Source organism: Cheilinus undulatus, linkage group 8, assembly GCF_018320785.1.
Source record: "Cheilinus undulatus linkage group 8, ASM1832078v1, whole genome shotgun sequence".
Taxonomy (NCBI): domain Eukaryota; kingdom Metazoa; phylum Chordata; class Actinopteri; order Labriformes; family Labridae; genus Cheilinus; species Cheilinus undulatus.
In genome coordinates this window covers 29,712,305-29,728,280 of record NC_054872.1, presented here as the reverse complement: position 1 = coordinate 29,728,280, position 15,976 = coordinate 29,712,305, and the positions used below count along the sequence as shown (strand labels likewise).

Genomic DNA, 15,976 nt, shown 5'->3' with positions numbered 1-15,976 from the left:
TAAACTGTATGAGCATATTCCTGGCTTTTAATCAACTTTTTTCCACCAGCCACTGTGACTCTGAATTTTCAGTAGCCACAATTTTCTTGTTGATGATGACGTTATATATGACTTAAGTTTACTACGGCATGCTAAAACAAACTTAAACTAGACCTTCTATCCTTTGAAATGAAAACGAACACCGTATTTCCAACTTTAAACTATTTTTTCCTCATACCCCTTGGGAAAACACAAATTTACCAACAGAGTTTATGGTCTAATTTTAACCTGGCACACATTTGTTTGGGGCAAAAAAATTACACCTTTATTTGCAAAACAGCCTGACTGCAATAAGTATCTACCACTGAAACAGTGTTGGCAAACACTGGCACCTACAGATGAGCCCAGTTAGAATAAAGTCCAGGATATGGCTGGTGTTAATGTCAAGCCCTGAGCATAACGATACCTTTTGGAATGGCTCCAAATACTCTGCCATACTCATCATCAATACTCATTGATAATTCCTTCACCCATAAACTAAATCTAACATAAGGCTTGTGCCAGGAATGAAAACATTTGGAGGTTCAGTGCTCACAAAAACCAAAAGTTCTTTTTCCTTCTGTGGTGATTCAATCACCTGTGATAATGAAAGTCTGTAAATAAAGTGTATAGGTTATCATTCACTGTTCTGTACATAAATGTGTTTTTTTTAACCTGACAGATTCCAAGTATGTACAAGTGTTGGACTCATTTCCTTGTTATATAATCATTTTATAAAAGCACACAGCCGAAGTGCTTCACATAGAAACAAACTAAGAAGAGAAATAGAAAACAAAAGATAACATTTTACCTTTAAAATTCAGTCTCAGTACAACCTTTCTCCTAATGTGGGTAAATACAGTGGAATTATGAAGCACAAAGAGGAAAAATGGCATCTTTTCTAAGTGAATTTTTGCTTCTTCAGTGCTATAATCAAACATATGTGCCTAGTTTTATTGTGCTTTCCAACCTCAGTGACTGAATATTGCCAGGATCTCACAAACCCACAAATACGTGTAAGAAATACGCCCTGCTGAACCGCACCTGGTGCTGACAAGTAAAGTGCAGGCAAGAAAAAAAAAAAAGCTCTCAGCATGTAATATAATTGTGAAATGGTCTATTTGTGCTCATGCCTCACACTGAACAAACTCATAGTGAGCTCTCAATAATAAAAGTTCATGATCAGGTAGTAGAAATCCTAAGTCACCTGTACATTGATGTCTCTCTCTGATTTGGCTGCTGCCTCCTTGTCCACCAGAAAGAAAACCGTGTAAAGTGCATTTGGTACTAACATCTGAAAAAAACAAATAGAAACAATGTTGGAAGTCAATAAAAATGAGTAAATCCATTTCATTCTCATGCATAGTGAAACAATGTAAAACATGTTAAAGTGACTTATAATACATGTCTTGTGGTTTGCAGGATTAACATCCTTGCATCAGTAAGAAACTGGTCATTAAAACATGATGATGTGTCTCATGTAAGTCAGCTGCAGACCGCCCTCCTCTCCCAGCATGCGGTTAAAAACAGACAAGTAAGCACAGGCCTCTCCACAGGAGCCCTGAGGCCAGCCTTTTTTCACAAAAATGTCTCAGAAGTGCAGTTACCACACATTCAAAGGTGTGCCTCTTTAAGAAACCAAACTGTGCTGGTGACGGAGAGCAGAACAATAAAAGAAGTGTAAGGAATGCCGTAGTGTAATAACTTTGAGAGAGACACATGACATTAAAGCTCAGAGGACAACAGAGGTCAGGGCAGGGCCTGAAAACACTCAGTGGGTGTGTGTTTGAAGGTAATTACATATTTGCCACAGCGGGCTCACCTGCAATTCAGACAGAGATGACAACAGAGCTGGGACCGGCTGCTGCCTCCTGCTGTCTATGACAACAGACAGACCCTGATCACGCCTTTCTTTCCTGAAACCAAAGCATAGAAATTATGTCATTTTTGAGAATGACACTTAAATGTGTTTAAAGTAATATCACATGTGATTTAAGCTTTAAGACTAGAGGTAAAATTAGCAAAGCCACAGCACATTAACATGTATTTTTTTGTTATGTGCATAGATTGTAGGAAGCATTGGGCACAGTCTGAGTGACATCAGCCATATGGTCACTGAAGAGGGCTTTTGAAGACAAATAGCAGCAGCTGACAAATAAAAAATGTCTCAGACTAACTTTAGATCAACCTAATACAGTGGTTTCTGAATATCTTCTGCCTGGCCACCCACTGGCAGATAAAAGCATTTTCAAGCCCTCCTCCCCATCCCCATTCACATCAACATTTAAACATTTTTCTAGCATGGAGAAACCTCTCACATAGGAAGGATGTGGCAAAAGAAAGGAGAGCGGCTCTCTTCACTGACTACTGTTGTACTGTTGAACACTTTCTTTTCTTTTTCTTAGTACTTGTGATGTTTGGTGCAGATGAAAAATTAAATTACATCAACCCTGAAGTCCTTTTACAAAATGTGCCATGATTTTCTGTTTATGCAAATTGGGGTGCATTGCTTTTATTTGGCCTTGCTGCCCCCCCTGGATTTGGGCCAACCCTCGAGGTTACAGGCCCTAAGACCTAGTGACAGCTGAAGAGTTTTTATAGACTAGTACTTTTACTTGAGTACATTTCAACCAGAGTAACTGTAATTTTGCTTGAGTTCAAGAGTCGTACACTTTTTCCACACCTGCTGGCTTGCAGTGAAATCAATCATGCTACTACATATTCATAACTCATGTCTTTCTTAAAATCTTAAGGGCAGAACCCCCCACCTACAGTGTGTGACCCATAAAGACATGAACTATTCAGACAAAAAAAACATAAACCAGGCTATCATCCTGTTCATTTCTGCTGTATAAATCTGAATTTTAACAATGGGTGTGTATGTGACTTATTGTGCTTCTGTAGCCAGCCTCAAGTGGACACTTGAGGAACAGCAGTTTTTTGGTTCTTCTGCACTGACTCAATTTTTTAGCCGTGGAGGCTGGTTATTTGTAGGACATTTTAAATCTTCATCAATGCAAATAATCTTTTGAAACATTTTTCTTTAAAGCTCCTATGGGGAACTTTTAATTTGCACCAATTTTGGTGCACCCCCCAGGGGACAAAGCTATACTTCTTATCTCTTTAAAGGTTAAAAAAATCCAAAACTCACATTCAATATTTGGAAAGCTACCCCACAGCAGCAGCTTAATGCACTGATTATATAGCTCATAAAGGGACATCAATATCAAACCAGGTAATTAAAAAAAATCTGAATATAAAAATGAAAAAGTGACTCTCATTGATCTGTGAATGATAGCTGCCTGCTTTCTAGACATAAGATGATCTACATTTTTTTAAATAGCCTCATCCACCTCAGGGAAAATGGACAGGTGTGTTATTTACTGGAGCTGCTCTTAAAACAGACAAATAAAAAGTTGTCCTGGCTTACCGCAGTGTTGAGTAGTAGTAGCCCAGTAAACAGGTGAGGTCACTGACCATGCAGCTCTCACCGGCCCACACTTGAGCTCTCGTGCACACCTGCAGCACCGCCCTCCCACTGCGATCTCTGTTTCCTGGAAGAGAGAAAGCGAGCGGGGGTCAACACCTGATATATGCATGATTTACGAATGTTTGAGCTTTAAGCAGCACAGTATGATCATGACAATGTTAATAGATAAAAGTTAATAGAATAGTTAATAGATAAAAAGAGAATTTGTTTGCTAAGTGCAAACAAGTTTTTGTATGCATTAGCTTTTTTTATTTTAAATGCAGTCTTAAAGCACAAGCATAGAGTGTAAGATATCTGTATGTCAAGCTGTTGTGTGAAAATAACAGGTCATCTCAGACTTCCTGTACCTGGTAGAATCACAGCGCCCGATGTCAGCAGCTCTTCATTGACTTCAGACATCAGTTTAGGTAGCACTGTGAAACTCTCATAGGAAGAGCTTGATGCCAGTCTGATGGCTGACCCATTAGCAGCTTTAGGACTGTGTGACTCCTCTCCACTGCGTCTGTGACTCCTTATCTCACTGTTGATGGTGTCTTCCCGCTGGCCTGTAGAAAAATAAAAAATTAGCAAAAAGCAAAATTTAGAGCAAATGTTCTAATAAGGAGCCCGAAGCCTGATGGCATTGTCCTACTTCCTGACCTTATTGTTAGACCTGATGAAATACATGTTTATTAGTGGCTGAAGAGTTGTACTTGAAGAGTGAGTTCACACTGACTCATCATGGAGTCCAGGTGTTTAGTGTGGCTGACTCATGCTAACCTCTGGCATTATTAGACTCTCATTTCTTCACGCCTTCCTCTTCAGTCCTTAAGGCTCTGAATATAGGAATGCTGCTCAAGGCATTTCTGAGTAGTACAACATTTCAGCCATTTGATTCAACAAAACAGTTAGAATATTCAACATGTATTCCTGAATTAATGCTGTATGTCCTTGTTTTATTCTTAATGGTACCTTGACAGAGGGAAAATGTCAACAGGTGGAGGAAAAAAAAACTTTTTAGAGTTTTTTTCTTGTAAAAAAAAAAGAAAAAAAAAGCAAGGATACAAATAATTCTAGCGAATGGTACATTACATGATCATGGAAATGACAGCTATTTGGGTTTAAAGACAAAAAATACAGCTTTAGGTAAGTTATTAGGAGCTATGTGAAAGTGTCATGACCCCTCTGTGCTGGCTGTCATCTTTGCTGCTTGCTGTTTTCCACTTTGCAGTCTTTCAACTTGAAAAAGAGACAGCTGCAGGGTACACATCTGGAGTTACAAGAGTTAAAATAGCCAGGAAAACGCTACACAATCTCCACTATCCACACATGCTTACATTTTGCTTCATTTTATTAGATTTTTGGGGATTTTGCCTCAACAAAAACACACTCTCTCATCCATGTTCTTCCATACCATTGGAGGCTTCACCCATAACAATATTTTAACTAAAATGTAATAAAACATTTATTTATGTGTTGAATATACTTTTATTTTCCTTCGTATAGTCCAATGCTGTAAAACATGTTAACACTTTTTTATGAGAACATTTCAATTATCATATAAGTGTGTCTGCAGCCTTTCTAGCAGCTCTGTGAGCCTGTATTTAGAGCAAATTGATGCTTTGAGCTGCATGCTACTGCCGGCATGCTTACATGCACACAGGGGCGATAATAGAATTTAATGATTATGCAGTTCACTGTTTCAATTTTTGTGTCTTTAGCATGCTGCAACGTACAAAGAGGCACAATGAGGCACATACAACTGAGTCAGAGGTGAATGTTGCAACATTTTTAACACTAACATAGCAGACATCACATATATCCTAACTAAGGGTCGACAGATGCTGGTTTTTCAAGGTCGACATTGATACTGATTATTAGTTATGATTAGATGTGATAACTGGTATTTCGAACCAATAATCAGTGGTTATTAAAAAAAAAACCAAAATATACTTAATCTGGAAAAGTAAAACTGCACGTTTTAAAAATAAGGAAAACAAAAAATTTAGCCTTAGCTCTGTCAACATGAGAAACAGCACAAAAACAGCATCAGGAAACAGGAAGTAGTGCCGCACACTTCCTGTGTCAGTGACACCCTGTCCTCAGTGTTGATTGGCTGGTAGTTGCGTGACATTGTATGAGGCTTTTCAATTACAAGGAGCAGCTTGGCTTGACTTGGTTTGACTTGGCGGGGCAGCCCAGCGCGGCAGGGGATTTGCTTTTCCACCACAACCGAGCTACCCCCTGATTTGATTGACTTAATAGTGTTTTAAAGCAAAAATCCAACTATAGACTGACAGCGCCGCACGCCGCTCTTTCCCCGTTGACTCTCTCTCTCAAACAATAATCTACACTTATCATCAAAAAGAGAATTCCTGCATAGAAGTTAAAGAACTGTCTTCTGATGATTGATTTATGGGTCTCTAGGAAAGCAAAAATAAACACAATCATATTTTGGATTGGGCATTAAGAACTGTATGCTTTCCTAGCGCCAGTTAAAAAATGACTACTCGTTACATGGGAAAGATTGTCACTATCCTGAGCTAAATGCTTCAAACATCTCCAGCATTTAATTTTTAAAGTCAAGATTTTATTTTTCTTTAAAAATTCGGAAAACTTTTGTTTCCTGATTCTCGTCAGTGTGAGAACATCAGTGGAAGGGATGAGGAGCTGATTTTTGTGTTGGTCTGACAGGCCTGTGCTTAAGTACATCATGTATTTGGTTGCATTTGAAAATTTTTAAAGTTTGCAGTTTTTTTACTCCCTTTAAGCATTTGACAAAGACAAACTATGACATGTTGTAATGGACCTGTTAAAAAGATAGTGAACACTTCAATTTTTTTTTCATCTGTACACTGAGGTAATTTACTGAACTATAATAAAACACACCACTGCTGGTGTTACAGCTAAAAAACTGATACAATCTGGAGTTTACAGCTTTTTATTAGCTCAAACGGGCATCTGCCTTGAAAAATCTTTTCTGAAAAGGTGGACTTATGTGACATAGATACTGACTATCGGTAGGTTTCTACGTCACAAACTCTATATAAAAGGTAGAGCGTTACCGCCTCTAACTGACGTTACCATTCAGAGACCACTCCCATCCTCTCCTGCACTGCTTTGGCTCTGAGAGCTCTGGCTGTAGTAACGCCACTGCTGGAGCAAACGACCCGAACAGGTAGTGCTCAGGACCACCACAGCACTACCACCCCACTATGGCCTGCATCAGGGGGACTCTAAAGGGGAAAAGTCCTCCACTTCAAAAGATCGCTATGAGGCAGCGGTGTTGTGGGACTCTGTCTGTGTCTCTCTCTGACAAGGGGACATCACTGTCACTCCCGCCTCAACTGGAAAGCCCCGTCCTTTTCCCCTCCCTCCTCTCAGTACCAAACTGCTCACTTTCTGGGCATTTTTTGAATTACGGAGGTGGGCAGAGTTAGCTCTGAGCCATGGGTTCACTTACACTTTAAGTTTGTGTTATTTATCTTCTTGGGAAAATGAATGTATGATTTTTGCAATTTCTCTGATTTTTTTTTTTTTTACTTCACAAGCTCCACTAAAGTGACTGACAAATGTCAACACTTCTGTCTCTGATCACCTGTTGTGTGTCGTCTTTTCAAACAGTTTGAGGCCTCTTGTGTTGTCCTGTGACAGTAAACCCCCTCAGCTCAGCCTCTTTTGTCCTCAAACAGTCAGTGCTTTTCCTGTGCAACTGTGTGGCTACGCTTGTGTTTGCTGCATGTTTCCTAAAATGCTTTGTTTTCACAGGAAGCGACAAACGTAGAGTTAAACCTCCTGAGTATTGTCCTGTGTCAGTTTAGGTTTATGTGTATTCTGAGTGACATTTTCAAACATCATAGAGGCTCAATCATCACTTGATGTTCAGTCTACTGATTAGATAATGTACTTAAAGAAGTGTATGTTATGATATTTCAGTTTGATGGTGCATATCATGAGTAATTTAATCCTTTAGACATATTTTTCCGATGAGTGTGAGTCAGTGTTGGTAGGGTCTTATGTTTCCGTACTCAATGAACTATTCAAAGACAGCCTGAAAAGCTTTTTTTTGTGGATCCCTGGTGGCTGATTGATTCACAAAAGAAACTTTTGTAAATGAGGCAACCCATCTGGGATCAGTGCAGCCCCCAGTCCTAACAACACTATAGGGTCATCTCATTGTGGGATGTTGGGGTCCCTGTGGTTGTTTTACAGGGTTTACAGGATCCTTTGTTGCCTTTGAAACATTGTTATGGGAAACCTGCTCTGCAACAGCTGAAATATAATCTGCTCTGAGGTAATCTTACAAACATAACACTGATGTAATTTAATGGCGTGCACAAAACACACAAAGAGGAACATTTAGATTACCACCTTGATTTAAATCACAAGTACCAGCAGCCTTGGGTTTTGTGAAAAACTATGCTAGGTTAGGATTCAGACATTAAAATAAACAATTTCACATTGCTTCTCACATCTCAGTTCACGGAAGACTCTGTGTTTGCTAAAAACAGCATGATTCTCCTGCTGGTTCTCTCACATTAACACTTTCCTGAGCCTCCCTGTATGAGCCAACATAACAAACACAGTTAGGAGAGAGTAAAAGACAACATAGGGTATGATCATAACTCTGTTTCCAGGGTAGGGCCATACCTGTCGACTGAACGTGCCAAAGAATACACGGGGGCTTTGTAGAGAAATCTGTCACTGCTGGCAGCATTAAAGCTGCTTTGAGCTGCAGCCATGTGATGAACTGTTGTAACCAGTCCTGCTGCAGGGTATGATTACACACCCTGTGTGAAACCACCATCATCAAGCTATTAGGAGTGAAACTTAGTTTTTTTTTGCGTCCTGAGGTTGTCTTTATTTGATAAGTGGGGATGACAAACCGTGTAGTCATCATGATTCAACCATCACTGGAGAAAACCAAACTTGTCATTACAAAACAAGCTCTGAAAAAGAAAATATCCCTCTAAACAAACGATTTTTTTTACATATTCATGCGGAATAGTTGTCACCAAATATTTAAGGTTTGTTGCTTTGTATCAAAATTATCACTGCATGGTGAGAAAAAGCATGATGATTGACAACCCAATGAAAAAAAAGCATTTTGTTGTTTTATTTTCATCATACATAATTATTATTGCCATTTCTACACATGTTGCCTTGGCCACACAGTCAATAAAACTACCTTACCATCTTCACTTGTTGACTTCTGTGAAGATATTTTTTGCCACTAAAAACTAGTTATTGTCATACTGCACTGAACTAGAAGTCTAAAAAGGTAAAGGTCCTACTTTCAAAATTTATATTGGGAAATATAACTGTGTATTTTAGCAAAGCCTAATTAAAGAAAAAGATTTTTCATGTGACAGTGACAATGTCCATAGAATCAGGTCCTAACATGATCTGGGCTTGCCTTTTCATGCATGTAGCACAAAGGTAGTGTCCGGACATGTCCAGTACACGTGTCTTACATGTGTCAAAGTAGCTTTAGTGTGCAAAACACATGCAAATAGTTTTTATCTATAACAAACAAGCTGTATAAATGGGTAACAGGGGTCTTGAATTATTTTCTAAGCACTATAATTATGATTTTTAGCTGATTGTTTTCATTTTATCACCATGGTTGCATAGCAGGTTAAACTCTATGTTTTTGGTCTATCAATTGAAGAAAGATTTAAATATGAAATCTTGATCTACTACCAATTACTTTTTTGAGTGGTGTGGTGGAGCAAAAAGATATTTTACATGATTTTCAGGTGGATTAGAGGAATAAAAATCACCCTATGTAAGAATCTTGATGTACTTGAATAACCACAGACAAGGTGAACAACATGATGCAGAGCTGCGGTCACATACCTGACTCTTCTTTGCTGCTTCTCCTCTCAGACCCAGGAAAAGCTGCCTCGATATCCAGCTTCCCAAAGCGAAGAGCGTATCCGTTCATTAGTTTTTTGGGTGAGATACTGGTCGAGCCTCCAGAAGAAGACCGTTCTCTGTGAGCTTTAACCTGTCCTGCTTTGTTAGTCCTTTCCAGTGACTTCGAGCGTCTTTCTGCCCGCCTCTCTGCACTCCTTAGCCCCCTCTGTAAGTAAAGTAAAGGTGTGCTGGGCCTGGAGTCGTCACCGCTTAGCCAGCTCCGGCTACCCAGTCTCCAAGATAAGTGATCTCTAGAGGGCGTCCGGGTGTCAGGGCTGCTTCCTGGTGTCACTGTCCTCTCTCTTAGCCCAGCACTGTGCTCTGGGTTTTCCTCCAAAATTGATTCAGAGCTGGAGCCAAGGGTCATTGGGTTCTGCAGGGCCTCCATGTAAGATTTCCTGAAGAGTCTTCTGCTCTCAAATGTTACAGAATCCCGTGGGAGGCGGCGTCTAGGGCCTGGGTTACTGAGATCTGTGCTGAAAGACAGCATTTTGGACCCTCGTTCCCTTTCGCCACTATCCTCACTCCCTTGTGTTATACTCCCCTCTTCAGTGGGTGCTTCAATCTTAATGACAGGTGTAGCATTGTCTGGGGGCGTCGCACTGTGGGTCTCTCTGCCTGTATCCATGTGATGTCTGTTTGGAGAGACAGGCTCAGAGAAGATGGAGTCTCCTTGAGAGTGCAGTGACTCTCTAGAGCTGCGGTGGCTGTCCAGAGTCCCCGTTGATCCACTTGTGCTGCAGGTGCTGAGCTGGCCGCGGAATCCGCCTCTGCTGCATCGCGCTTGCATGATGCCGTCTGACGTGCTGCTGACAAAAAGTGGGTTGACCACGTTCTTCCACGGCGTCCTGTAAACGGCCGTACCAGTGGTGAGCAGACAGTTCTGTAGTGGGTGTAGGTTACGGTCTCGTGTTACATTCTGCAGGAACTCAGCGGTGAAGATGCTGCCATACATGCTCTCTGTGATGGGGATTTCTGTGATGGCCTGCCCACTGGCTGACAAACATTTTATCACAAGCTTAGCGCTCTTGCGGCCTAAAGGAACTACTTGTAGGTAAAAGTCTCCTTGCTTTAGTCGCACTTTGTGCAGAGGACAGATCTGCAGGACGACTTTATCGTGGATGCAGAGAGGCCAGCCCTCATGATAGAGGAGCAATCCTCTGAACCTCACCTAAGAGAAAACAGAAAAGAGTCAAATCTTCTCCCATTAAGAATTATGTTGTTCTATGAGTCATGGCTCAGCTGTGGTACGAGTTGCATCATTACTACTGACACCTGCAAAGCCATGTTCAAACACATGTTTAACTCTAATTCAGAGGTAAGATGTTTTCATAGGACACACTGGATGAATCACTGTCAGCAATTGTTCAAGTACAGGAAAACCTGTCTGATCAGGCCTGGTTTCACAGCAACAACAAAAAATTTTCACTCTGATGTAGTAAAAACAAAACCTAAGAGCAAAGAAACTGTGCTCTAGGGTTGGACTGTTTCATCTCTCACACTGAGGATGTGATCTTCCTCTGAAGCCTCCCATATTCCCTGCAGTACAAAGACTCTCATGCACTGCTAGCTGTTCTCAGAGGCTAGGCTTAGGCGAAACTATTGCTCTATGGCTATCATCACAGTGTAATCACTGCACATGAATACAGAGGAATAAAGTTTCAGAGCTTTGAGTGTAGGCTCCTTACACACAGCAATCAAAGCTTATAGGAGAGAATATTGAATTTCTCTTTGGGCCCAAGAGTCTGTGGCAGCTTTTCAAACAGACGACAGTTTCCCTCTGTTTGCCTTTTCAGAGAAAGATGGACGCTTTTCAGCTTGTTCTCCAAACAATAATCAACTCTGTCTCAGGCCAATGCCCGACCTTCCCACTCAAAATATTCACACTCATCTTTCACACTGTTCTCACATTCTTTAGAAACAAACACACTGGTTTTATCACTTATTGTTCAATGTTTCAGGTGCCTAAAGCAGTATGGCAGTCAACATAAACTGAAACACTGGACTTTGATTTATTCTTACTGTTGTGTTATCAATCTTTTATTACAACAGATTTATGACAAAATTAGAGCAAACATCAAACTGTCCAGCAGGATATCAATAAGTTAGTTCTAAATTGCTGACTATGTTGTAAATCAACATTAACTCACAGAGGTTTCTTGTTGAATAATCTGCAGGATCCTCTTGGCAGGGAGCAAGAAGTCAATGAAGCAGCGGAGGCCGTCTCCTCTGTACTGCCTTTCCACCACGCTGAAGAGCTGCCAGAGGACTGTGGCAGCCGTGGCACTGAAGGGTCGGTACAAGGCTGACAAAGTGCTCTGGATACAGTTGTCCAAAGACTCAGCGTCCTGAGGAAACAAAAGAAATGGATCAGGTTGGATGTCTTTAATCTAGGGAAAGCTTGTGCTAAATATTTCATGGGCACAAGAAGGATCAAGCCACTTCAAAGCCATTTTTCCAAAGACATTCCCAAAACATTAGAACACAAAACCACTAAACGGATTTAGCTTGTGACCCTTTGAAACAGAACAGTTTCAACTTCATCACAGGTTATGGCCTCGGTGTAAACATGGGCTGTGTGCAGGTCAACCAAAGGTGTATTTAGACACCTTGATTCCTAGGGTATTAAGAGACATGAACCACTGAGAGTGTAATATAGATTTATTGGACAAGCACAAATATGACTACAGGTTGTTTGCAGGCATGTGATCCTGATGATGTAGAAATGTCAGATGAAGGAGCACTGCTTAGGAATAAATAAAAGTGTAGAAGGTGAGTTATTCTCCCTTATTTTGTCCTAAACATGCTTTAAATGGAAACAAGAAAACTAGCGAGAAAAATAAACCTTTACGAATAAATGACCAAGTAATCACGTGCCATTTATGAATGAGCCATTTTCTACAAACCTGCTATTTCATATAAACCACAAGAGATGGCTCCTGTTTAAAAGACAGTCTTCTTTCTCACATTTTCGTCTTCATTTAATACACCTTTAAAAAGCCAGACTGGTACTGAATTAAGTTATTTTTGCATCCATTCACCAGAGTAACTGCACTTTTACTGGAGTATAATACTATTGTACTTTTTCCACCTCTGCTGACTACTTGAGACAGATTGAGAGAATGATTTCACATCACAACCAAAAACAGCCGCTGTACACAGCAAAGCCTGCAGTGTTGGTATCTCAGAGTTTAACATTTCTGAATTGATTTTTAACTCTCAGAGTATAATTTTAATGCCATCCTGAGTGAAATTGTACAGTGATGATCCATCAGTGTTAGTTCAACACTGTAAAGAGTCAACTTATTAAAGCTATGCGAACTACAATTTCAAATCTGGAGGGATGTGTTGGAGGAGTTTCCCATCATGCCCTAGGGCAGAGTGTCCAGATGTGTTTAATTACAGGTGTTTAGCTGTGTTTCCCTGCTGGGTTTCTTTTGCTCATGTTTCTGGTTGATTATTCTTGTTTTTGATGTGAGACACATTTGCACCATGAGTGAAGTTGCCAACTGAGTTAGAGGTCATTCACATGGAGAGGAGTTTGAGAGCCCTTAAACACTTCTTTTAGACAGCGGGTCTCAGTGTGATCAAATATGTACATGCCACCCCTTGTGTCTCCATGTATACAACCAAAGCCACCTTAACGCACATGGGCTAATCCCGCCAACAACAACAATAATAGCAGATAACAGGATTGTGTTTGTACAGCAGAAGCTACTTAGCTCATTATTGCTCTGGCAGCAAAACCTATTGCTCCTCTACAAACACCATGAGCAACGAAGGGTTATGGAGAACAGCATACGCCACATGATCTTAGATCACCGTGGAGTACAACCTAAAAGGAAGCCAAGAGAAACTTTTATTTATAGATCAAAACTCACACTTTTACTTAAGTACATTTTAACCAACATAACTGTATTTTTACTTGACTACAATAGTACAGTCCCACCTCTGCTTTTTACTGAGCTGGGCCAAATGCTGTGGATCTCTTAAAAGATAAGAATTTTACATTGCAGACATTAAGACATCCTCTAAAGAAACACAAGCAAGATCAGGATTTACCATGCCAAACCAACCCAAGCTTTACTGAACCATACGAGACCGTTTGGTGGAAATGGATCACATGTGACACTTTACTGACTCTACTCATCCAAAATGCATATGTAGATTTTTAATTCACACCTGTCAAGTTTTGCAGTTTAAATTGTTGGCAGAGCCATAAACAGATCAAAATTTGGCATTTTGATAGTGTTCTCTTGTCAGAAACTACTTGCTGTTCCTCATCTGTTGAGTTCTTTGCTGTGACTTGATGTCACCTGCAAAAAAAAACTTAACTATTTGGAACAGCATTGTTTTTTGCTTTGTTTATTTATGAGCCCTTAAAAGGTCTCAGCCGTTTTGTGGATATCAAAGTTGTTGTCAATTAACTGTTGTCAAGATATTTTTTCTAAAAGTTAAAAAATTTCAACATTTTGATTTGTTCAAGTTGTAGGGTGACAAAATCCAGGGGAGTTCATCCACTAAGATCCATGACTGTCTGCACAAAATGTATAAATGTATGCCGCTAGTTTACTGTTCATTATTTCAAATGGGTTTCATAGGGTTGCATATGTTTATCTTTTGATCATGATTCAACTTATCCAGACAGTCAGGAAGTGTGAACATGACAGGAAATCACCTCCATGATGGTCTTTCCATCAGAGAGAGGGGAAACACCTGGTGAGAGTGACGTGGTCTTGAGTGGACACAAACAGCAGAGCTGGAAAGTCCAAACTGAACTCCAGTTGTTGCTGAGTTTGTACAATGACACCTACAAATAACAACCATGTCATCACTGACTATCGTCCAACCTCTTCATGACCCGGATCACCACCATCTGTCAGCGACAGGACAGATGACATGCTCGACACAGACAGTTACAAACTCGCCTGGAGTGAGACGGGACGTTTGGCTTTAAAGCGGTCCTGGATGAGCTTGACCTTGTGTTGTAGTTTTGCCCACAGTTCAGGCTGTGACCTTCCTCTTACAGTCAGAGCTGAGGCCAAACATCCCTCTGCTATCTGTCCTTCCCGAATGGAACAACAGTGGAATAGAGACATCTGCCTCCAATGATAAACATACACATAGAAAGCAATGCCAAGGAAAGTCCCACACCACAACAACTGTGTACCCTACTGAAGAACGTGGTGGTGGTGGTGGGGGGCACCTCTTCACAAATACTTGAACATCTATGCTGCATTTACATGACAATGCAAGTGTGTAAAACAGGATGCATAGAGAGTGATATTGCCTGATTCCCTCCTGTCACACAGCCCATGGTTCACCCTTTGTAGGATCTGTCCTGTTTATCTAAGCAGCTAAGGACCATCAATTAGAGGAGAGTGAGTACAGTTCAGTGCATTGGTACACATGCCACGACTCTACTACAAGGCACTCATTGTGCACTCCGCCTCTCTAAGTGCTATGTGCTGTACAGTGCTGATGCCCTGAAACAAAACGCCCACCTCCATTAGCAGTCAGTCTGCTTTTAGTCAGACAAAAATGTCTCTGGGCATTAGTCACTGTTACACCCGGGAGGAGAAGAATAACATGGTGTTTTATTGGAGGAAAGCTTACAATGGGAGGAAAGCCCTCGCTACATAGTTCGGACGCAGCAGCAAGTTTTTCTTCAGGTTCCCAAGGAAAAAAAAGTGGTGGTGATATCAGGAGTATTTTGAAGAGCAGTTAAGCAAAGTAGACAAAAATCAACCCTAAGATAAATCAAAATACCAGTCAATCTGTTGCACATGAGAAGCTCTTCAGTGACCATATTCCCACAGCAGCCATTTTCCTGGGATGTCATGTTCATGCTGGGAAGCTCTGAAGCCAAATATCTTCTTTCACTTCCTCTTTCTCCTGAAGGCTAATACTACCAGTTGATAGCACCAAGCATTATTTGGGAAGGTTAAAACCCCTAGCTAATACTAATATCAGCTAATTTATGGCTCATTCACTCCCTTTTACCAACAACTGGGAAGTCTTTGTATGCTTCGATATCAATTTAAGAATTACAAAGCAAGGTAAAGACATACAGCTCACTATGTTAGCAAGTCAAAAGTTCAATCTTACTTTGCAAATGTGCAATCAAATGTGCAAATGTGCAATCAGATTTCTTTAATCAACTTCAGATGTGGCCAAATTTCTCTCCATATTTCTTAAATAAATCCCCTTGCCATCTGCTGATGTGTGGGATGCATTGAAGTGATAATGACAGAGCAGTGTTAATTTTGTTGATTTAAACTATGACTAAAAATATTCATCGGCACCCTTTTTTTTTCCATGACGAAAACTAAAACTAAGACTAGCCAAAGATAGATCTGTGATGACTAAAACTGACAGAAGTAAGTTTAGTTTTTGTCAAGATCACTAAAACAAGACTGAAATGTAATTTATTTTTTGTCAGACATTCAAAATCCATGATATTTCTCCACTGTGGGGAAATCTGTCAAAAAAAACAACGCATTTGTACCTCTTTTGCCTCGCAGCTGTAGAAAGCAGAGACCTCAGGTTTGGCAGGGTGCAGAGAACACA

The 15,976-nt window shown here is 40.4% G+C and overlaps 1 protein-coding gene across 2 annotated transcripts in view; it reads right to left on the bottom strand.

Annotated features, from left to right (window-relative positions):
- The window catches only part of zgc:158766 (uncharacterized protein LOC100009641 homolog), a 40,188-nt gene that overhangs the window by 19,222 nt on the left and 4,990 nt on the right, over positions 1-15,976 (bottom strand). For both annotated transcript variants that reach the window (XM_041794077.1, XM_041794076.1), the window contains exons 2-7: positions 11,557-11,754; positions 9,347-10,577; positions 3,856-4,053; positions 3,449-3,572; positions 1,841-1,934; positions 1,226-1,312 (exon numbers count right to left, since the gene is read on the bottom strand). In XM_041794077.1, coding sequence (XP_041650011.1) covers positions 1,226-1,312; positions 1,841-1,934; positions 3,449-3,572; positions 3,856-4,053; positions 9,347-10,577; positions 11,557-11,754 — 1,932 coding nt within the window. The remainder of the gene's footprint in view (positions 1-1,225; positions 1,313-1,840; positions 1,935-3,448; positions 3,573-3,855; positions 4,054-9,346; positions 10,578-11,556; positions 11,755-15,976) is intronic.